This window comes from Cinclus cinclus, chromosome 1, assembly GCF_963662255.1.
Source record: "Cinclus cinclus chromosome 1, bCinCin1.1, whole genome shotgun sequence".
NCBI classification, from domain to species: Eukaryota; Metazoa; Chordata; class Aves; order Passeriformes; family Cinclidae; genus Cinclus; species Cinclus cinclus.
This window is the reverse complement of record NC_085046.1, coordinates 23,213,603-23,237,747: the sequence shown is the minus strand read 5'-3', so window position 1 is coordinate 23,237,747 and position 24,145 is coordinate 23,213,603. Positions and strand designations below refer to the sequence as shown.

The 24,145-nt window shown below is 36.2% G+C and overlaps 1 protein-coding gene across 1 annotated transcript; it reads left to right on the top strand.

Annotated features, from left to right (window-relative positions):
* The first annotated feature begins 575 nt into the window (after positions 1 to 575).
* On the top strand, positions 576 to 21,140 carry HEPACAM2 (HEPACAM family member 2). Its single transcript, XM_062494924.1, has 9 exons — positions 576 to 645; positions 6,152 to 6,502; positions 7,592 to 7,876; positions 13,903 to 14,199; positions 17,085 to 17,210; positions 17,295 to 17,319; positions 17,442 to 17,479; positions 18,792 to 18,865; positions 21,030 to 21,140. Exons 1-9 carry the CDS (start codon positions 576 to 578, stop codon positions 21,138 to 21,140), a joined length of 1,377 nt encoding a protein of 458 aa, XP_062350908.1.
* Positions 21,141 to 24,145: the final 3,005 nt, after the last annotated feature.

The following is a 24,145-nucleotide window of genomic DNA, read 5'->3' as shown; positions in this document are numbered from 1 at the left end:
GTTATGTTTAGGGAAAAAAAATACAGAAAATTTATGAGCTTTCAAGTGCTAAGAAAAAATTTATCAAGGCTCTTTAACAACTGTTTAATTTTTTTGTTGTTGTTGTTTTTTTGGGTTTTTTGTAACAGAAAATGAGAGGCTGTCATTAGAAAAGTTCTGGAAAAATATTCTAAATACTAATTTTAGTTTGAAATAAGCATGTAGCATCACAGTATTTTTTATGAAACTGTAACTAAAGGACATTATTAATTGTATAACTTGTTCACGTGGTGCGTTTACTTACTTCTATTAATTAAATGTACTTTGTATTGTGTGCCCCATTTATTACATTCTGTGTCATGTTTGCTGTGTCTGCTGGGGAAGGGTTATGATAAAGTCAGAGGCAATGAAGATGGGTCCTCATCTAACAGGTGCTCCACTCCCTTTGTTCTTTGTATACCCATATTCAAATCACACAAGTCAGGGGACAGGATAGGACCTGTTAACTCATTGCTGATTTCCCTAGCAAATAAACCAGCAGCTGCAGGTCCAAGCCCTGGCTTAGTGCTGAGAAGGTGGCATTTATGTGGGACAGGATGCTTTCATGGAGCCCTTTAGCCAACTTCTTTTGGGACTTACAGTGCAAAATATATTTTCTGCTTGTAGGTAAGATACAGTATGAATTATATTTGATTATCATTGTGGAAATGTGAATTGATCCTATAAGATATATCTTTATAAATTTAAAGATGTTTCTGTTGTATTGTCAGGTGTTTGATTTTAGGAAGGTAGCCTAAAAGCTTTTCATCAGGTAGTGGCACCTTGTTTTGTGAGTGAAGCTAAAGTTTTAGCAGAATTGAACAAAAGTGAATGCTGTACATAATCTCTATGTAAAACTTGGCATTGATTAAGTACACATAATCTACATGTAAAACGTGTGTATTGATTAAATACATACTATTACATTTTATTAAGTAACATATATATTGGGCAGTCTTTTTAACAAGTAAGGCTGGACAGGTTCTGAACCAAAGATTATACAGAAGCTGTTACACACTTCTTTAAAAATTTATTGACACACCACTGATACATTATTTTTCACTGCTTTATAATTAATTTATATATAATATCTAAATGTAAATTGGTATTGAAACTAAATTAGGCTCTTAGTCTACTGAAGAATATCTCCCCATTAATAGTGCATTTGTTTGGTGTCTGAGTGCAGTTTTAGTAAGTGTGCATTTGTTATCCACGCAATGGATAAAAAATAGGTGTTCTATGTATTTTGACAGAAATACCTTGTGATCAAATGTTAAATAAGCTTATTTCTACAAATTACTTTTGTAATTTTGTAATTATCCTTTTCTATATTTGTTTTTGTAAATGTCATCAGAGGAAGTATATAATATTACAAATGTAGTGCACCCTCTAATCATTCATTTATAGGAACAGCTTTTCTCTTCTTTGTGAACCTCACAGTTCTAGCTTATTACAGTCACTTAATTTCCTTGATTTTGAGCTAAATGCTTTTTCAAGACTTTTGGCTTCATAATAATTGATGGTTTATATGACGGTTATTGGATCTCTTCCTTAAAAATGAAAAATATTTGGTTAATAAAAAACAGTGACTTTGTGCTTTATCTACTTTTCCACTTCATTGGATACTTTTCATTAAAATCCTACAAGATTTATTGTCATGCAAGCAAAATGCTTTAGAGTACAGGTTTATTTACCAGGAAGTCTTACATCCTTACCCAGATATACACATTTTCTAGTAAGGGAAATGTGCTGCCCATAGTTCATATCATGATGAGAATTGGGTGCATTGGAGACATGACACAAAGGCACTGACCTCAGCAAATAAAATTAAGTCATGTAACAAAGCTTTGTGGAACATTTTCTTGGGCAAAAATCCCAGTCCAGGGAAGAATATTCCCAAGTTTTCCATTATATAAATGGAGGTATAGAAATTGCAGCTTTCCTGGACCATTACATCTGGCTTGTTTGGGTTTTATTTTTTTCCGTAAATGAACATACTTGTAAAAAGGGGGGAAAAAGTATTTCACTGATCTAGTGACATTTTGCACCAAGTTCAGGAGAGTTGAAGGGCTAAATGAACACTGTTGAAAAGCAATTGAGAATCCAAACTCACTTTGACAAGGAGATGTGCATGTTAAATTCAGAGAATGCTAAAACCTTGCTAGGCAGGTTTCAGTTTATGCCATAAACTGAAAAGTTATGTCATAGTTTTTTATTTAAACTAAAACTGCAGCCCTTGTTTTATGTCAACAACAATTCTGTTGTCTTTGCTAATACTGGTGATAGCAAAGTGAGATGGAAGCAAACCACAGATCACTGCGCTCCAAATGGAGGTCATTGTGGTACAGCCCTTACATTATATAAAATTAGGTTTTGGAATTCCATCATCTTGGAAAAAAAGTTCATTTGTAAAACTGTAGGGATAGGCTTAAATTGCATGGAATTTGGGCCTGATAAATATGAATTTAGTTTGACACATTGGCTTGATTTTGCTATTAACATTAATTCAAGGACTAGTCATATCACTCTCCAGTTAAAATTAAAGATCAAAATTAGTCACATACAAGTGAATCATAGAACCCTCTAGGTTGGGGAAGACCATAAAGAGCATCAAGTCCAGCTATTAACCTAACACTGCCAATTCCACCATTAAAGCATGTTCCAGAGCACCACACCTACACATCTTTGCAGTTGCCCCAGGCAGGGTGACTCTACCACTTCTCTGGCTGTCCCACTCCAATGCTTTACAACTCTTTTGGTGAAGAGGATAACCTTCTCAATAAAGAATATTACAGACTGCAGAAGACTTGGTCCAGAATATTTCCACCACTGCTCCTGTAAAACCCTTGCTTTTGACAGAACACTGTTATCTAAGAATTTGCCCCAGTCTCAGCCTGCTTTCTCCTTTGCCCTACCAGCCATGGGGAAGCTCCTGAGGGATGTTGGCACTCCACAAAATCAGCCCAGGAAAGCCAGAGAGAGCAACAAGAACTGGAATTATCCAAAACCACTCCTGGAAGGACTGAGGAGAAAATGGGGTTTCTGCCCTCACCACCTCTGGTCCTAGCTGAAAGAATTTCCTTAATTGCTGATCAAAATGTCTTTCTGAGGCATTACACAAAGCCAGTTTTCAATCAAGTGGAACAAAGTTAATTTGCAGTTTCTATTCCAACAATTTTTAGTTGAAAACAAAGTCAGTTCTCCAGCCCTGATTCTCTTTTCATTATGCTGCTGTTATTATTATTATGCTGTTACCTTCTATACTGGTGGTCCTAGTTTTTCTGGTGCTCACAAGTCTGCTTAGAAACAGATCTGTGAGAAATATTCATTTTCCATATTTTATGATAGCACTGCTTCTGTTACTGGCATGTTGTCCAACAGCACAATTATCCAATGGACAACGAAATAAATCCAAAAATGAAATGACATCATACATGAAGAATGAGTAAGCATATGGACAGATCTTTTACAGATCTATCTCTCTGTGTTTGAGAGAAGTTTTTGACTTTATTCCAGGTGATCTAAAAATTGAAATGGGTGGTTAGGTAATTGGTAGGTTATACGAGCTATATCTCCAGGATTAAATATTTCATGAAGGATTCTACTGAGGGGTTACTCTCTTTCTCTCTTTTTCAAGTGGACAACAGCAGTTAAAATCTGATTTGTACTGTAATGGTGTCAGGAAGTATATTAACATCTGAGAAGTGTTATAACAACCAATATAATACTTAATGTCCTGTTATCCAGAGTCTAGAAAACCTTGAAGAGTTGTGCAGTGTTAGAAAATTGCAAGAACAACAGGCTAAAAATACTGTTAAAAAGGGGTAGAGGAGCAGGCTTCAATTTGAGGTGCATCATCCATTTTAGGTTTTTCATCTAGAAAGTTAAGTATGTAAATATCTCTGTCCTCCTGTGTATCCTCCACTTAAGCCATTCCACATTTTTTCTACGTTCTTCCTCTTTTTTTTTACCCTGTTTTCCTATCTCAGCTGAACCCCAGCCAGTCCTTTACAAATTAAAGTTCATGCAGCCTGAAGCCCTCTGTCTACTTCCTCCTTAGCCCCTATTAATGGGGGCTTGCCAGACCTTCTGTCTAAGGATTTCACTGTCTTTTTGTCTATTTCCCAGTTAGTATTCTGCAGCATTTTCCTTTGGCTTCCCTGCCAAGCTCTCAGAAAGTCTGCGAGCTGTCTTTAGCTGAGTGTAATATTGCTCAGCTTTATTAGAAGAGAAGCCAGCCACAAAACTACTTTTTTGGGGGTAGATTCTGTTCAACACTGCTGTCTACCCATGAGCCAGTCCACTCACACTCCATCTCTACTCTACTACTTTGCATGCCCTTCCAGAGTGCCTCTGACATTAATTACTGGCATTACTGCTGCATCTGTAACCATGACCCCCTTTTTGTGTCCCCACCCTCATCCCCAACAAGTTTGCTTTGCCATTAACTCATGCACTGAAACAGCTGTGCACTGAAATTTGATTATTTTAACCCAAAAGATATGTACAGATACCATATTATGCTACTGAATTGATTTTTTTTCTGTCACATAACCTAGGAAACTAAACATAAATTAACCTTTAGCAATTTCCATCACAAAGAATAATGATATGAAAGTAACAAGAGTAAGACACAAAAGTTAACTCTGCATTATATTAATGAGCTGTCATGTTATTTTTTCATACATTGCTCCTTCTGTCCTTCCCTACTCACCCAGCTCTTTCCAGGTAGAAATGCATTCCATGTACATCAGCTTTTTTGTTACAGGTATTTGGAAGCATGTTTAGAATCACAGAATCTCAGGTTTGAGGGACCTCAAGGATCATCAAGTCTGACCAAAAATTATCATTAGCAGGAAAAGAATAGATGGTGCATGGTGAAAGCATTGTGTGTTGTTCTGGGAAGTGCGTTCTCAGTCTCCATGGTGTTCTTATGCAGTAGCAGGTGGCTTACTTAAATCACAGTTTTTACATTTCTTACTTATAAAAGGTTGTTTTTTTCCTAGGGTTTTTAGCACTTTCAGCGTGCTTCTCAGTATCATTGAACACAAGTCTGAGCAATGAAACTTGCAATTAGAGTCAATTGCAGCATCATGAACATGCTAAATGTTTTTATATGTATTTTGAAAAATTGTATCCTTAATATTTCAAATTTATCATCCAAAATGAGTCTGCATTTTTGCTGTTAATTTTTTTCTGGGCTTAAATTCTTCATCTCTAAAGTCCTGTCAGTTAAAATGGTGTTGTGAAATCAGTTCATTAATGTCAATTCATTACATCATTGCTGTTCTCATGGGTGCTGTGGAAAAGTTAATGTGAAAAATCAATCACTTAGTCACAAGACTAAAGCTTTAATTTTTTCTTAGTGTTCTATAAATACATCTTTGGCCAGCACAAGGAAAAATTATTTTTAAAAATGTATGGGAAAGACAATGATTAACTGATTAATGGGCCTTTTTGCACCATAACAGAGGCAGAATTCTTGAAAAACAGAATTAATTACATGGCTGAAAATGTCACTTTTGTGCATATCAACAGCAAGGGTTAATTTTGCCAATGTTCTAGGACTGGAATACTTGACTTTCACAAGCTTTGTATTGTTTCTTGTATTTAGTCTTACAGGTTCAGAGCAGTCAGCAATAATTATATGTAGTTTTAGTCAGAATTCATGAAAGTTCTGCTTGTCAGATTTTCAGTCAGTTTCTCAGTATAATTGGCAGACTACCTAAGAAGCTTCTCTGTAGCTGAACCAGCCCAGAAAAAATCCTAAAACTGAGTTTACAATCCAAGACTGTTGACAGTGTAAGACCTAGAAATACAAAATATTTTAAGTGGAAGATATTTTTATACATTAAGGTAAATGTGCAATATCTCATTTTTGTCAAATTTTCAACCTAAAAGATCCTTCCTTTGGCTATTTGTATAATTTGAGACTAGAGTTCTCTAGCTACCTTCACCAAGGTCAATGAGCTCTTGCCTCTTTTGTACTTAAAATCTGAGTTATAACCATGCAAAAATGTTAAGTTTTAGCCTTGAGAGTTTTTCCACTGTGAGAATTTCTCATTTGAGTTTTCTGGGGTTTCCATTTGTGATTCAGATTTGTTTATTTGTTTGTTCTTTCATTTTTATGCAGGGATTTGTTCTGCCTTAAAATTGACAGTACCATCTCATACTGTCCATGGTATTGAGGGGCAACCACTTCATCTTTCTGTTGACTACAATTTCAATGCTACAGCTTCTGAAATCCAGATAATTTGGCTTTTTGAGAGGTCTCAGAGTAATCCAAAATACGTGCTTGGCTCTGTAAATCAAAGAGTAGTTCCAGACTTGGAATACCAGGACAAGTTTACCCTTATACCACCAAATGCATCTCTGAGGATTAATCCATTGCATCTCAGTGACGAGGGCAATTACATTGTAAAAGTCAATGTCCGTGGAAATGGGACCATAGCTGCAAGTCAAAAGATTCAAGTAGCTGTTGATGGTAAGTTAGTAAAAGATAGCATTTTCATTTTGAAAATAAAATTGCAAGTTTTAAAGTCCTGGTTCTTAGTATCCAGTGACAATGGTGTCTCATTTAATGCAACTGTACATGAATAAATGCTAACAATTAAGTTATGTTGTTTTCTGCTGCCAGAGGGAATGCTAAAATATGTAATCTTCAGGCAAAATTAATATATTGATTGATGTTTCTGTATTGTAAGTAAAAGAAGCTGAAGAGGTATAGAAAAATTTAAGATTAAATAAGACAGACTTCTGAAAATAAGATTTAATAATTTTCTGCTGTGCTATAATGAGGATGCATTGAATTTCAAATAGTCTTTTTCCCTGAACAACTTTACCTCCTGTAACAAAGAGAAGCCATTGACTTTTGCTGGTAACTGTAGCCCTGTGTCTGTAAAAGAAACCCAGATCTGAATTTGTAAAGTACTGAATTTCCCTCTTTAGACTCTGCTCTTTGTACTTTAAAAAAGGAAAAAAGAAAGTGGAAATGGAAAAGAATTATCTAAAAGGATGACAAGAGGCTTCTGTAATTTATGGATTATACAGAGGGAAACCTGTAACTGTTGGGCTTGGAAGGAATGAGATGAATGACATCTTGAGATGACAAAGTTGTATCTGCCATTTAACTCCCCAGCCCATCCCAATCTGCAGACATCCTCATGACAGATCACCCAGATTTCAGTGGTGCCCAGTGTGGGCAAAGCTATGGGCAGTCATGCTGAGAGGTCACACATGGTGGGCAGTGTCATGCTTTGTACTCTTTTCATTTCTGTGGACTCAGTGATTTGTGTATGAGACAAGAGGCTGTCGACTCTTGTCTGCAGCCTTTATCCTATTACAAGCAATATAAACAGTTTGGTTTTATTTATGTCCCATAACAATTCCTAAAGTCACCAGCTGAGAATATGGCTTCCTTTTTTTAAGATTTAAATACATTTAAGAGATAAAATTTGAAATATTAGTAATTTCTAGAGAGAAATATGATTTCTATTGGAATCATCTTGACCATGAAGACTGTAACACAATGGCTTGTCACTTTAACAGTTCTTCATATCTCTTTATTTTACAGTTCCAGTCACAAAGCCAACTGTATATACTGAACCATCTTCAGGAGTAGTGGAGTATGTAGGGAATATTACCCTAAAATGTACTGTGGATAGAGGTACAAGGGTAATTTACCAGTGGATGAAAAATGGGAAGCGTCTTCATGCTGGCCCTAATTACACCTTTTCATCAAACAATGCTACACTTCTAATTGTTCCTGTAGTAAAAGAAGACATTGGGAATTACAGCTGTCTGGTATCTAACCCTGTCAGTGCAATGGAAAGTGAGATAATTGTACCAACCATATATTGTGAGTATATGAAATATTCATTATAATCTTTGTAGGAATGATTTTGCTGGAAGGAGTGCCTCCAAATATGAAAACAGGCAAAAAAACAGTTGAGTCAACATTGTATGTGAGCTTGCATTCAAAATGAGTTTGTTTGTAATAGCTCTAACTTAAAATAAGATAATAAAATTATTCTGTGTTGTGTAGTTGTGAAAATCAGTTTCAACTGCAGAATTCAAATAGAAGCTTCAAGACTTCCACAGATGTCTTCAGATGTGACTCATAGGAAAAAAATAATGAGGCCTTTATACATGAAAATGTTGCTATAAATGGTGACACCAAATAGTATCCAAAAGCTAAGCACAGGAAGTACCAGGCTGAAGGACTGGTATTAGTGGGTTTCCTTAAGATCATTTCAAGTCCAGTCCTTTTTAATGCTTCTTTTAATGGCACGAGAAAGAAGATAGGGAATATCTCAATGAAGTTAATTTATGATATTAAATGGAAGGACTGAATGACTTTGACAGAGTAATAGAGGTGGGATTAAATTTACAAGTAAAAAAAATAAATGGGCATGCCCTTTCAGAGAATAAAAAACATGGACTTCTGCTGATAACATCAAGATTGATTAGAAAATAATCAAGGCAGTGAGCCTAGGTGATTGAGCTATCACAAGATATCTATGAACTGACAGTGTGATTCAGGGATGAGAAAGACGTATTTAATTCTAAGGGAGTGGGCAATGGATTTCCAACAAGGAAACAAGGCAAATGCCAATGGCACACAGAAGATAACACCACATATACAATATTTCATGTAGTCCCTGCAGATCCAAGAACACTGGTCTTGAACTGGAAAAAAGAAAGACAGGAATGGAGAAGAGACACAGAGACCTCAGACAGATTTAGCAAAATTAGAGCTGGAAGAAGTGATTGCATTCCAGATCAAATGGAAAACAAGAATGAGGGAGCAAGAAGAGTTGCATAAAGACCATTTTTTACAGAAGAATAAACCATAAGGTTTATAAGATACCATAAGTTAGCCAGGTATTTTGACTGAAAATGAAGGCACCTGAGAAACTAATTGAACTGGAGGAAACAAAAAATTGATTTAATCATCATTCAAAAATTATATGGTAAATCTTAGGACCTTCTCATTTCGGTCCATGTCAGGAATTCCCAGTGCCTCTTCAATTTTCAAGTAGCACATGCTACACATATGTGACCTGCTATGCTCTAATCCTCATGTCCTCAGGGGTCGAATTATCCTTCTCAGAAGAGAGCTGAAATTGGGAAGGCCAGGACCTACTTTGCCACCAGTACTATTCAGATATAGCCAGTTTACCCAGTGACCCAGTCTGGAAGGGACGCTGGAAGGACTGGAATTAGATTCCTGTCCAGCCAAGGGCTGGTGCTCATTCCTGCTTTCCTCAGGCTCTCACAACTGGCAGCTGGCAGGCAGCCTATGCTCAACTTGTTATGATTGCACTACCAACATATTCAGAACCTACATCTGTTATATCTCTGGCTCTCATATTTTCCTCCTCCTCCTTTCATCTCCTTTTATCTCTGATTATCTATTCTGCTAGTTGTTTGGTGGTTTTTGTTATAACTTGAAGAATTGGGTAAGAATTGGGTAAGGGGATGACATGCATTGAAAGTATGGGGGTGAGCGGGGGGGGGTCTCTACACTGCACCAGAAGAGAAAAAGACTGCCAAAATTAGCAAAGATTAAGAAGGACATTGTTTTGTATGAGCTGATACAAGCTTATGGGTATCTTATAAAATTGACAGTGGTGCAGATTTGAAGATGAAGAAGCAGTTGCAAAGAGTCCTAAACAGGGCAAATATTAACTGAGCTTCCATCTCATTAGACAGAGGAATTACGATAAATAAGGAAATAACCAGCACTGAAAGAGCTTTAACTTATCATTACTGTAATTAAAATAAAAATAATCAATCACATTCTTTCCTCAAGGTAGCACATTTTTATATGCCTGCTTTTGTAGAGTCACAATCTCAGCTCACTTATGTGCTTCAAGTGCTAAGAATGAGGCCTGAGAGTGTACAAATGCAGTTCCTTTACTGCTTTTCTCACTTTATCGGTCTGTGAATTGGCCTTCACAGGTCTGTCTTCAAAGAACACCTACATAGAACTTGGCAACACTGTATCCAGTCTGACAGCCTTCTTCCCATGCAATAAAGTCGGGTCAGGCTAGAAAAACATCTCCCACTTTTGTTTCCAGTCCCACAGCTCTGGTTGTTGCACAGTCCGTGTGAGATCTGAATTTCTGACCTGTTGCACATAGGATTGTCTCCAGAGCACTCATCACACTGGCAGGTGTCTGGGACACTTGCTCTGACCACATGTGCCCTTCAATCCCAGCTCTGCTACTGCTTCCTCCCTTCTCCCTCACTCAATTACACACATTTTTCAGCAAATTTGAAAAGTCTTTACAAGTTCTAAAATAGAAACCTCTTTTTGACCTATTTTTTACCAGAATTTTAAAATCTCAAAGTCATTTAAGTGTCCACATTTCATAAATTTTGCTGTTGAAATGGTTGTGATATACAGCTCTATCAAAAACCTTGAGATCCACTTTTTCTCCATGTGTGTAAATATTATTGTGTATGCATTTTCAGAATGTCCTTCATCAGAACTGAGGATTTGCTTTGTGCAAATATAAAATTTGAAAAAAAGTATTAAGAGCAAACAATGCAATGCTGAAAAACTGCAAATACCTGTGATATTCTCTATATCCAAGTCAGTGATGGGAACTGGGGTCTCACTTCCTGAGCTATATGAAGTCACCTAATATGGTTCAACCTCTGCCTGCAGAAGTACTTTGTCTCCCAGCTGCCAATAACAATCCAGAACAGGCCCAAGGATCTCTGTCTGCCATATGCCATTGCTGTAGGGGAGTTACTGGAGGTGATAAAGAAAAGGTCACTCACAGTAAATACCTGCCATCTGCTTGGAAACTGCAACAGTCTCGTAGTGATAGGAGCTATTGGAAATATTCCCACAGAGCAGTAAATTGTTACTCAGAAAGATTGATTTATTATTTTACACTTCATTTAGTTAACTGGTTTTACTGAGACAAGAGGCAGTTTTCTGTAGAGAACAATACTGGAAAGGAAAAATTGATCTGTGGGATCCATGAAGGCTGTCAATTTGGGTTTTTACTTTGTGCACATGTATGAAAAGTGTATGTATGAAAAGTATGAAAAGTGTTTTATAATTCATGTCTTATTAATATTATCCTGCTTCTCCACTAGTTATGATGATAATGCAGCCTGGAACATGGTTATTACAATCATGTGACTCAGGAGCAAATTATTTCAAGGCTGGAAGAAGCTGCTGTCCTATATGCAGCAGCAGACACTGTTGTACTGTGTTGATGGAGTTGAACTCAGCAGACTAAGTGGGATTTTCTTCCTCAAGTCTTCCAAAAGATAGAATATACTTAGTACTAGTGAGAGAATGGTTAATTGCCCGCTTTTCAGAATCATCCTTGAAGCTGTGTATAGTTGTCACTTACCCATTGTTTAGGGACCTTGATGTACACAATGCCCAGGAGAAGCAAAATACTGCTCCAGGCAAAGCAGAAAGGATTACCTAATCCTTGTGTTGACTTTAGCAAGAAATGCCATTTTTCAGATTTTCCCAAGATTTGGCTATTTCTTGAGATAACTTCTCTTTTTCAAACTTACTTCCCCAGCCAGTGTACATCAGTGTTTGCATAATGATATCTTTCAACTTGAAGTTTTCATTAAAATATAGTTCTCAGTATGCATCTCTTTATGCTGCACAGTTATGATACTGATAAAAAAGCAGAACTCAGTTCTGATTCTTTTGCAGACTGTGGCAAACCACCCACTACAGTGAGGGGGGCGTGGAAACCAGTCAGCTATTCTTACCATTAACCTCTGTTAACACTTATCAAAGTCATATTATCCATGAAAATAAAAGCTAATTCTCCTAAGAAGCAAGAATTGGATTGTAAGAACCATTTAATTGCTCTAAAAAGTAAAAAAAAAAATGTATATTCCTGCCTATAAATAGTTTTTGAAGGGCTTTATTTCATTTATGTAAAATGTCAACGGCCAGTACATCCCTTCTCCTTTCAGATCTGAAAAAAGGGAAGTAAATACCTATAAGAGGTGAGCCTCTGTGAAAAGATCCCCTTCCACAGAAACATAAAGCCCAAGTGAGGCCAGCAAAGCCAAAACAGTGGGGTATAGATCTGTACTTCATAGAAATGGTCAATACAGGGTCAGCTGGCTCTTGGAGAAAATAAAGCAAATTACTCAGGAACTGCAGAGCCTGTGAGGAAGCAGCCCAGCATCAAGAATTTTAAGAAAAGCCATGATTCTTCAGAGTGGCCACTGCAATGTAGGTGGGAGCAGCACTAATTTATGCTGAAGTGAATTTGTATTTCATTTCCCAAGTAAATATTATGCATGATGTTGGCCATTCCTTAAAATGAGACTGCAAAAAGCTTACCACTAGGAAATAAGTAGAGAAAACATCAAGTTTATGTTATGAAATATGGACATTTACTTAAAAGTGGACTAAACTGAGGTCATATATGGTTGTCTGTAGTCTCTTGTCTAAACCTGAACAAACAGAAAAAAACACAGAGGTACACATAAAAATGGCCTGGTTTGTGCTGTGTGCACTGGAGAACGTTCTAACATCATCCTGAGTTTCCTGGTGGGAAATAAAGTCTGAAATATAAAAGTGTGCAGCTTCATGTAGCAGGGATTTTCCCATTCAAACCCAACTACATTATCTTAATTCTTCCGGGCAACCACGGGAAGGTAGAAATATTACTGGATGCCACTGTCTGCAATGGGTACATTTTGTGCTACACCATTCTGTATGAGGCCGCTTTACTGATCTTCAGGCATCCTACCAAAAAGATATTCTGCATATTCTCTTGGTCTGTTAGGTCTTTGGATTTTTGATTATTCATTAAATAATCAAAATTATTAGGATATAATATCAGGAAAATAACAACATTAAAATGATTAGGGTTTAGTTTTTGTCTTTTGGGGTTTTTTTTGTTTTTTAAACTGGAAAAAGCTATTTAATAAGGCACACTTTGATTATTGTATTCTGTACATAAATTTTTATCCTTAAATAGCTGTAAAAATAATTTTAACATGTAAAGATATAAAAGCCTCAATGATCTGAAATATTCTAGTAAAAACAGCATGAGAAATATTCGTATAATATTTAAGTATATTGTTTCCCTTCTCATTTTCCTATGCAGGTTACACTAAAAATACTCATCTGCTTAATTTTTTGAGTAATGAAAACATGGCTATAGAGCAACATATGCTTCTTCTAATTATATTTAGAAAAATAACTTTCACGACAGAACTTGCTCTTGAAAAAAGCATATTACAGTAGTAATTATTTAAGTGTTCTTAATTATTCAATTAAAGTATTATTTAATTATTTAAAGTATTATTTAGTAGTACAAGCCTACTAAAATGCAGGGAAAGTTAGAGTGTATTCTAGCAGTCATTTATGGAATTTTTTTCTGAATTTATCTAAGGCACGTCCCACTTAATATTATACCTGTAAGTTAGTTCCCTAAATAATTATTGTACTGTAAATTATTGCAGTGAAAGTAACATTACAAAGCAAATTTGTTCACTTTTCAATTTGTAGGGAAATTACTTATGCCAGTCAGTTTCTCATTGAAGTAGAAATCAAATATGCTTCTGAAGAAGACAGTGCCTCTACTTCATAGAAATCCAACTGATTTCAGTTTTCATTCTTTTTAACATACTGAGAAATACATAGATTCATGCCTTTTCCTTAAACAGCAATTTGACCAGTATTAGGTGGGCATAGCCTGAGCTAAGCCTAGCAAAAATCCAGTTATTGAACTGAAAGCCTTTTCATTGAAATGACTGAATACCAGCCATTCTGAAGGTTAGTCTAACTTAAATACTCCAACTTTAAAGATACACTTCTGATTAAATTTTAACTATATACTTTGATTTTCATTTCCCTTTTTTTTCCCAATGCAGATGGACCTTATGGACTTAGAGTCAAATCAGACAAAGGTCTGAATATCGGGGCAGTGTTTACAGTTGACATGGGGGAAGTTGTACTGTTTGACTGCTCAGCAGATTCAAATCCACCAAATACTTATTTGTGGATTCAGAGGGATGACAATACCACTCAAGTAATCAAATACGGACCCCATCTGGAAGTTGTATCTGATAAAGTGGCCCAGAAGACAGTAGATTACATGTGCTGTGCTTTCAACAATGTGACTGGAAAACAAGATGAAACCCACTTCACAGTTGTCGTTATGTCTGTAGGTAAGAATGTAACTTCATTGTTGTACAGTGCAACATCTGAGTGGGCTGTTTTCAGCCCCAGAAAAGGGAAGTCGTTCTTAGAGTATGTGTCAAAATTTAGGTCTTGCTAAGACTATAGTAAAGGGGCTTTTGGACATTCCATGGGATACAGGTTTTACTTGCAGTATGACACAACTTGGAACACAACCCGGTAAGACACTGAAATTTTGTGGGATCTTATTACAATGGTCATGTAAATTATTTCCTTGTCATATTTATGAATCTCTGGATTGACTGCTGAGTTCTGAAGAACACATACCTTTGTTTCTCATACACTAGAACCTCAGCTCCTGTATGATTGTGTTCAATAGCAATGAAGCAGTTTTTCTGAAAAATCTCCAAAAGCATAGAACAAAGAACAAGATACCAAGGACGTCTGCTATCTCTTCTCAATACAGATGGATACAAGTATTTCCAGATAAGGAACATATGCTATTAATGTTCAACAAGATAGACTAGGTTGCCTGTTAGAAAATTTAACAAGGCAATTTCACTTGTGCTGAGCAAAGAGCTAACAAATTTGTTAGTCTGGTAAACAAGAAGAGATGTCCATGATTCAGGCTACTTATTGATTCATCATGAGTCCTGGGCTTTCAGTATGCTGGAAGGAAGATGGATTGCATTTTCATAATAAGAATACTGCACTCAAAAACTAAATACTGTGGTTAGTAGTGAAAGAAAATGTAACCAGAACTACATGTCAATAGATATAAACATGACATTTCTCCAGGAAGTTCATGTAAGATATGATATTCAGCCAAGATTTCCTTTCAAAGGCCAAAAAGGAGGGAAGACTCCACAGCATCATGTTTAGGTGGACTTTAAATAACAGATTTCCTAATTACAAATATTTTACTTAAATCTTATTAAAACATTTTATCCTAAGTATTTAAAAATATAATTTTCACCCTCTTCAGCCATTTTCTATTTGATGAGTGTTTGTTCAAACAGCACTAAATGGAGATGTCAAGGCTACGCTTCGCAGAGCAGCACTGACTGATTCTAAGAGCTATGAATTCACACACAGTTCATTCTCAGCGATGCTGCTCAGGCTAGATTCCGATTGCAACTGCATAAACATACTAAGAAAAACTATGAAAATTGTCCATATTCCTTTTCCTTACCCCCATAATCCGAGATACAGAGCCTGGACTAGAGCATTCAAAATACTAGAAACCCCATTTTTAGTAGCAACATGAACTCAGATGTTTCAGAAGACCTTACACAACTTCCCCATGGGACAGTTGCTTAATTAATACTAAAAATTATCAAGAAAACAGTTGTTTTAATAAGTTACAATTTTATCAATAGTGGCACTAAGCTGTTATTAATTTTAATCCAAGATTCTAAAATAAAATGAGGTTTCTCATGTACACCAGTCATCACTCAGTTTTCAAGGTTAGTTAGCTTGAGTTTGTTAAATGCATGCAAAGAGAATGTCTTTGTTTTCTGACGATAATAATATCATAATAATATCATAGATATATCAGTTTTCTGCACTGATATATCTATGGAGATTTATTGAGTCTACATTTGAAATTACTCACTTTAAAGAACAATTTTAAGGACTCATCTGATTCTCCAGCATTTGGGCTTTTTCTTCCCAAGGAAAGCAGTACACTGAAGGACTATTAAAAAATCGATGAAACTGCAGTGATTTATTGTCCCGTATCTTTAGGGCACATCTGGCTAAAAATCCTCGTATTTAATCTTCATGAAAACCACTGCACATGTAGCCAGCACAATGCCAGTGAATTACATAGTAATTCATAGTAAGTAGATGTAAGCTGTTCTAGCCCTTTGAGCAGGAGTTCATCAACTACTGGAAACACATCCAGCTAAATAATATACATTTTAATTTTACTAATAAATCTGGCACTAGAAACATGCAACCTTAATTTACCTGTATGGATTGTGACATGTCCTTTAATTACATGAATTCTGCACAATTCAGAGCAAAATGATGAAATTAAGAGTGCACAAGCAAACATGTCTGGCATTTCCTAACTTTCACATTCTTGTCTTTGCAAATTCACTACAAATATTTTCCATGTGATGTTAGGTATGTAATTATATGCAATCTGTGTTTGTGTTGTATCAGAAAATCCTGCTGGAAAAGTCCTGCTAATGCATATCCCAGTAAAAGACCTGAGCAAAGGCAAGAAATATTTTGAATATATTTAAATATTAATACAAACTACATGGTGGAGTCACCATCCTTGGAGGTGTTTAAGGGAAAACTGGACATGGAACTTAGTGCCATGTTGATCTTTGGTCATAGGTTGAAGTTGATGGTCTCAGAGGTCTTTTCCTGCCTAACTGGTTCTGTGATTCTGTGATAATTTCTTGGTTTCTGATGTGGTTTGATAAACAACCAGATTGTCAATGATCTAAAAATCTTCATAAAAATGGATCTAAAGGATCTTTTGTCTTCTCCTACTTTTATAGCTCATACTACTAGGAGGATTTCCATCCAGTCTAGCACAAGTTGCTCTCTCACCCTCTTTTTTGGTAGTTCAGTGTCTCTATACCTCAAGTTATAATAGCCGTCTTCTTTTTGTGATGCTGTAATTTGTGGATTACATTTACTGACTTTTATTTAGCTCTAGGCACTAATCTGCTTTGATGTCTTTTATGATATTCATATCATTGCTTTTTCAGTTCAGGAGATCTGTGGGGAAAAATAAATATTACCCATTCACAGGACCCAAATTTTGCATCTGCTTTGTATTTCTATGCAGATTTATTATCTTCAGAATAATTTTAAAACATGCATTTTTCCGTGTCATTGTAGCACATAGTAAAGAACAAGGAACTAAATACAGTACTCATCTTTTTTGTCACAGGGTTGGAAAAGCTGGCCCAGAAAGGAAAATCTTTGTCTTCTCTTGCAGTAATAACAGGAATTTCACTATTTTTGATCCTAGCTATGGCCTCTTTATTCCTATGGAAAAGATATCAGCCACATAAAGGTATGTAAAAGTTAAACATAGTCCAGTTCTTCTTTTGGACCATTGGAGCAAAAAGAATAACTTTTTTCTCCTTCTTCTTTTCAGTGATACAACAGAAGCTACAGTGCAGGTATAAAAATAATTAATCTTAGGTCTAAAAGAAATTTCCATCCAGAGAATTGCATTTTATCATATTAATTTTCTTTCCTTGGATTGTGATGTCAAACTGAGAAACATGTTTATGTTTTCTAGGGCAGAGGCTGATTACAGAAAGGCACAGGCATTTTCAGGTAATGGTAATGAAGTAATTGTGAGCATAAGGTCAAAGTCCATTCCTGAAAAAGAAAAATAGCATCCCCACACACAGAAAAAAAAAAATTAAAGGAAAAGAAGAGAAGTGTGGTTTTATGTTGCACACCTCTATGATAGCCTAATTATGATAAGACTTAAATGAGAAGCAGCATGGGGTTAGGTCGTGCCTAGGGCTCATAGCATTATGTACTGTTGTCTTGAATTCTACCTATTAATCCCAGTATTCTTGGATTGGAATACCTGTATTCCACTGTTTTCACCAGCATGACTCAAATGAGTGTTATTCTGGGATAGCAGTAAGAAGTGATACATCATGGGAAGATTACAACTGAAAATGTTCATGTCATCAATTGGTACCAAAATCATGAGTTAATGACATTGCAGTATATACATATAACCTTCTGATATATTCTGTACTGCCTTTCTCTGTGTTATCAGGACCCAGAGCATTTTTTTCACTGCCTCTTTTCCCTCCACAATTCTTCCCACATGATCCTAGGCAGGAGATGCTAGACACCAGCCATCCTTTGAAAGGATATTACTTTTATTACTTTTATACTTTAGGAATATTACTTATTCCTATTCCTTTCTACCAATGCATCAGAGCAGACCATAAACTGCTACATGCACAAGTTTAGGGAAGTATATGAAGCTTAGGAAGATAGGACATTCACTTGAGCACAGAGGGTCCATTAAAGTCGTAGCAAAGGATAGAATTTCAACACTGTTGTTAGTGCTGCAACCTTTGATATGGAATAATGCCCAAGAGACAACAAAGAGCCTCACATCTCCTGGACAGTGGGAGGGCAGAGAAAGAGACTAACTGCACCTAAATACAAACTGTATCTGAAGTCCCAGATAATAATGTGGCATCTATTGGTACCATGTTCCTTTTTATTATTCTCAGAATTGCAAAACATTCAGGTGGTACTGACTCACTACACTGTAGATGTGCTGAATTTATTAATTCAGCCTCTTTTCTATGGGAAATGAATGTAGATTTTAGCCTTCCAGAACAGAGTATGAATGCCTCTACCAAAATTGCTGCTGAGGCTAGCAAGAGGCTCCTCAGTTGGTACAAGGTGTGGGAAATCACCAAGTACCATGCACACCAGCTCTGCAGCTGTCCTGACTTGCTCCACACCAGTTTAGGAGGTGGGCAGGGAAGTGATCTAAACCAGATCACATAAGCAATATTCGGGTGTTTTAAAAATTAGGGCAAAATACCTTGCCAGTCATTATTTTCCAGTTTCATATTACACCTTTTTTTAATCTTTGTTCTAACTCCAGGACATGAAAGTGCTTCAGATGATTTTGGGATATATGAGTTCATCACTTTTCCAGATCTTACCAGTGGTTCTAGGGTATGTGATTTTACATCATAAACAGACATAAACAGTTTCTCTTCTATTTCTCTAGGTATACTAAATATCTGTACCAGAATCCTTCTGTAGGCTTGCTTCTGTTGCTTTTTTACAGATGTCTGTATTACATCATATTCATGGCTATTGTTTAACCAGTACTTGCTCTTTCTTTCCTGTTACTAGTTCAGTGCTTCATCATCAACATAGTGAAGTAAGGAATAACCACGCTCTAAAGACAGCAATCTCCATTCAACTACCCTATATTAAAAGAATATTAAAAGAATATTAAAAGAATATTAAAAGAATATTAAAAGAATATTAGTAGTGTTTTTAGTAGTTGGGTAGCACTGAACCACTTGTGTTACACAGGCAAGTGTACTGTTGTGATGCCACTTTCTCCCTTGGCTCTAATATTTCTGCCCATGTAACATATAGTCCTGGCAGTGCAGAAAATCTCAGGGGGTTATTTAAAGTGTAAATGTAAGGTAAGTCCCAGCTGTATTTCACAAAAATTATTTTGTTGGCTTCATGTATTTTTGGGGGACGAGTTAAGCAAAGGAATTTTGCTAGCAGAAAAAAAATCCTGCAACATTTGCTGCTTCCTTGCATTGTGCCTTTGCTGACATTACTGCATAGTAGTTGGACATCATTCTGATATGGTGCAAAAGGATAAAAAAAAATCAGAAGCAGGGCCACAGAATTTAGGGACAATGGTAAAACTGGGAGGAAACAGAAGAAATACTATCCCTTTGCTAGGGAAAATTGCCAGCAATATAATCTTGTAGCTTTGGAGAGCATCAATCTAGTAAGGTAAGGGAGGGATCTTAAAGCATGGTCACAGGGTCACATTGTCACACCTAAATTGTTTTTATGATTAGTAATCATAATACATGGTGTCAAAAAACAGTCATAGATTAATTTATTATCTTCTCTGATGGAGTTAGATGTTTGAAATATACATTTATAGGGATAAAGTGCTACTGCAAATGTTAGTGGAGAGGACAGAATTTTACAGCAGCAGAGATAAAAGACTTTTAGAAAACAGAGCAGCTGAACTGCTTCTGTTAGAGTTTGTGCCAGTAAGAGGCTTATTAAGTTTAGAGATCATTACAGCCTTAAGCACATTGCAATATTATACTGAAGAGGGTATATTTAGATTAAATAAATTCTTTACTGTGAGGACAGTGAGGCAACTGGAAGTTACCTCAGTTGCGGATGTCCCATCCCTGGAAGTGTTCAGTGTCAGATTGGACTTTGAACAACATGGTCTAGTGAAGGATGTCTCTGCCTATGGCAGAGGGGCTGGAGGGGTGATCTTTAGGGATTTCCAACCCAAACCTTCTATGATTATATATTCCTTATGCTGACCATATCACAGTATCACATTCTTGCAGGATCAGGGCTTTAGTAGGTCAGGAGGGAGAGAGCAGTGACAAGAACGACAGGATGAATGTACGAGCAATGAAACTTACTGTAATTTCCAGTAAAATTTCAAGGAACAGGAGAAACTCCACTGGTTTATGTTCACCTACTCAAACGTATAGCATTGCAGATAAAGTCAGCATTTGATCCACTGATTCATTTTAGTCAGCAGAGAAAAGGGAAAATAAGAAAGTGTAGATAATGAAGAACTGGAGATTGGGTATAGGCAGAAAGACTGCTAATTCCTCATGGATGTGGAGTCTAGGTAAATCTGTTGTCATGACATAAGAGGAAATGAATGTATTTAACATGCTGAACAATCAATATTATTACTTGATTTATGCAAAATTCCATGCTTTTCTCTCTCTTTGACAGGCCAGTGGGAATTCTATGCCAAACCCATATTTACTGCTTTTTTACTGCTGTTCTCCTGCTTTTCTTTTTATTAAATGTTCCTTTCTTGAAATGTGGTACATTAATAGAAAGTATGTGCTGTATTAAACACAAAAGCTGCATCCTAAATCTTTTAAGGGGCTAAATGAATTTACAACTCTTACCTGCCTTACTATTAATGTGATGAGAACTTATCCAAAATTAAATATAAACTAGCAGAGATTACCTGTTCAATCCACAAGCAAATTGATGTAAAGTTTAGATGATTACAAGTTACATTAAGAGTTTAATTTCTGTTGAATCTTTTCATATTTGTCCTTACAGTAGGAATACACTTTGTTGGTTTTAGGTTTCGAATCAATCTGCTCCTGGCCCTGACTTTGTCGCCGGCCGGGATATGCTAAGTACGGTTTATGAAGTTATTCAGCACATTCCTGAGCAGCCACAACAAGACCACTAGCAGTAAGTTACAGACTGTGCTCACTCACGTGGTAGCTTGAAGACAAATACTTTTGCATCCAGAACAATTTACATTTTGGTAGCTGCTTTTTGATTCCACTGAGAGGATTATCAAAAGAAGGATATAAGCCACCTTAATTCCTCCACCATTTCCTATCAAATCCCCCACTTTTCCTCAGAACTCCAGTCTGTTGTTTCATTACGTCAGTTTTGTTAAAGTGTAAAAACAAAAAGTTAAGATCTTCAAACACAAATTCAAATAAAAATTCTTACTTAATTTAATAGGGCACTGAAACATCTGTACTTCTAACTGAATAGGTTAAATATTCAATCAAAGCAGTTTAATTGGTAGCATGGCCTCCAGAACTCTCAGCCATGTGACAACTAGAGTTAGGGTGGGGGTTTCTGCAATGTTTAAACTGGTCAGCTGAATAATAATCAGTGGTTGTCAAAATAGTCTCTGAAATACTGACAGACTAGTACTTGAGCAAGCAGTGTCTCTATAGCAAAAGAATTCTTGTTGTGTGGTAGCCTGGCTGGGGACTCCACAGAAACACTTTTGCTGAGTTAAATACCAGGAAGGTCACAGCACATTGTGCTTGTGTCTTGTAGACCTGGTTTTGTTCAAATGCTGTATATCACTTCCTAGCATAAGAAGGGTTAATACACTAAAGTTTTTGTAATTGTGGTATAGCTGCCATAAATCTATTGTGAATGTAGTTCTTACAAATTAAGAACATCATTCAAGACTTTATTTAGTAACAAGCCTATTATATCTCATTTTCCACGTTTTTTTAATGTGTTATGTTTTCTTAATAGTTGAAAAGAAAAATACACCCTCTTAACAATATGCTAATTAGTTGGCTGAGTAATCACAATGTTTATGTGACTGCATTAGCATGTGGTACTTACACTACAAAAAATTTCATTGTATCTTAGGTTATGTCTTCAATTGTGTATACAAGTTGTGTATATAAACATGTACCCATGCTTGTCAAAACAACCTGGTCAGTGAGAAAGCAACACTGAATTGCTAATGATGCTTTTGTTCTGCTCAGAATTTTTCTCTTTGAACCCTGAGATTTTTAAAGCCAGATGTAAAAAATACCATTCATAAAGTATGTGTTTTCTTACTCTTCCTCTTACATGTCTTCTTTCTCAACTTTCTCTGATACATGACCCCTCTGAAAAAAAGGAATAGATGCAACAAAAAGGTAACCAGAACTTTTTGATAGTTCAGATTTCAACTTCAACTTTGCAAAACATATTCTGTAGTTGTAAAGGACTCATTTGCATTAACCAATTTTGCTGCACTTTTCGTATTTCATATTTTGAAAAAGAAGCAGGGGAAAGTTTTCACTAATAGCTCAAAATCTGCTAAGCATGATGCTGCGCAAACTACTCAGATTAGAAGGACCACATTCATGAATTTTCCAATTCCTGACCTGCTGAGAGGGAGCACTCTGAGTGATAAATAAATAAGGATGACTAAGTCAGTACTGGTGCTTACAGCAGGATGCTTCAATTCCAGTATAAAGGAGAAACAAAACACCACAGAACAGAGAATCAAGCTGGGAAAGTTATTGCAAGCTCCTGTAGTGCTAAGTAATGATTATTGATGAATGAATATTCATTATGCAGTCATCTGTACAATAATCAGCAATATTCACAGGAAAAATGATACAAAACTTGTCTGCATTCTGCTTATGGCAGGTACAAAGCAAAAGAACAGATATTATGGGAGGCAGACAGATTTGTTAGTTAAGTGGTCACTTTAATCTTATTCCCAGTGCTTCTAAATGGAACTGCTGTGATTTCCCAGATTTATTAAAATAAATAAAAGCCAAATCAGTCAAACACAATGTTTAATTCTCAAATTTACAGTTTGAGAATCTTTCAAATCCTGTCTTTGAATGTAAGTTCACCAGAATTAGCTGGTGTTCTTGCTCTTGCTCTTAGAAGTCCCAGTGACAGGACCAGCAAATTTGCAGACTAGCCAATGCCTAACACCCGGAAATAGGTTTTTCCACTTCTCATCATGCTTTTATGAGCCTTTTTATCCTTTCATCCACACATGCACGTATGTCTTTGACAGTCTTAATAATTACAAAATTTTAGATGTGCCCCAGCTTTTAAAAGGTAGAAATACTACAGGAAAATAATTAAATTCTTTAAATCTCTTGGGTTTGGACTGACAGACTTATAACTTAATTTCAGTCAAAACCTGAGGTGAGATGATAGATGGCTTTGCATTTTTATGTTCATATGCTTCCATTAGTTGCTTTTCACAACAGTCTTTTGTGGATTTACCTCCTCTGCTCCTCAAAGGATCAAAGGGAAAACACAAAATCAGATTTTGAGGGAACTGTTCTGTTCCATCTCTGGGCTCCACAGTCACAGGGAGTTACAGGATTGCCGCATATTCCAGTATTTCATTAAACAGATTATTTTAAGCCATTTTGGTTTGATTCTTTTCCCACCTTTGGACATTTTTTTTAAACTAAATATAAATCCTTTGACCAACTGAACAGGTTCTTCCATGTATGGAAGAAATTCAAAGATGTCTGCCAAAGCTAATGAGCGAGAGATTTAGCCAGACTTTACAGATAAGCACTGACAGCTCATAACTATTCTACTAAAAACTGTTTGTAACTTAGATTTCTTTTTCATTCCAAATGAAGATAATTTTACATCATCTTCCTCTCTGGTCTATACTGTTTCTCTCATATCAGTCATTTCTTCTCTGTCAGTCGTTAAAGAGCAGTAGGGATGAAAGCCTGGCCAGGCATTTCAGCACAGAGTTGTCTGCAGAGTTGACTGCACTGGCTCAGTCCACGGTTACCACCACCCTGTGGCAGGTACATTATTGTTGTACAATATGAGCAACTTGAAATACCTGTACAGAAAGAGCAGCAATGCCAGATGCCATATTAACCATGATATTATTTATGGCTCAAATCTGTGCTGTCTTTTAAAAACTAGACATACAATGCATACTAAAAATTC

Excerpts from the sequence above, each read along its gene's own strand:
- HEPACAM2 (XM_062494924.1), top strand. The coding sequence starts at position 576 with ATGCTTTCATGGAGCCCTTTAGCCAACTTCTTTTGGGACTTACAGTGC. Across the intron at positions 646-6,151 it reads AATATATTTTCTGCTTGTAG|GGATTTGTTCTGCCTTAAAA; the intron begins GTAAGATACAGT and ends ATTTTTATGCAG. Across the intron at positions 17,320-17,441 it reads CAACAGAAGCTACAGTGCAG|GGCAGAGGCTGATTACAGAA; the intron begins GTATAAAAATAA and ends TATGTTTTCTAG.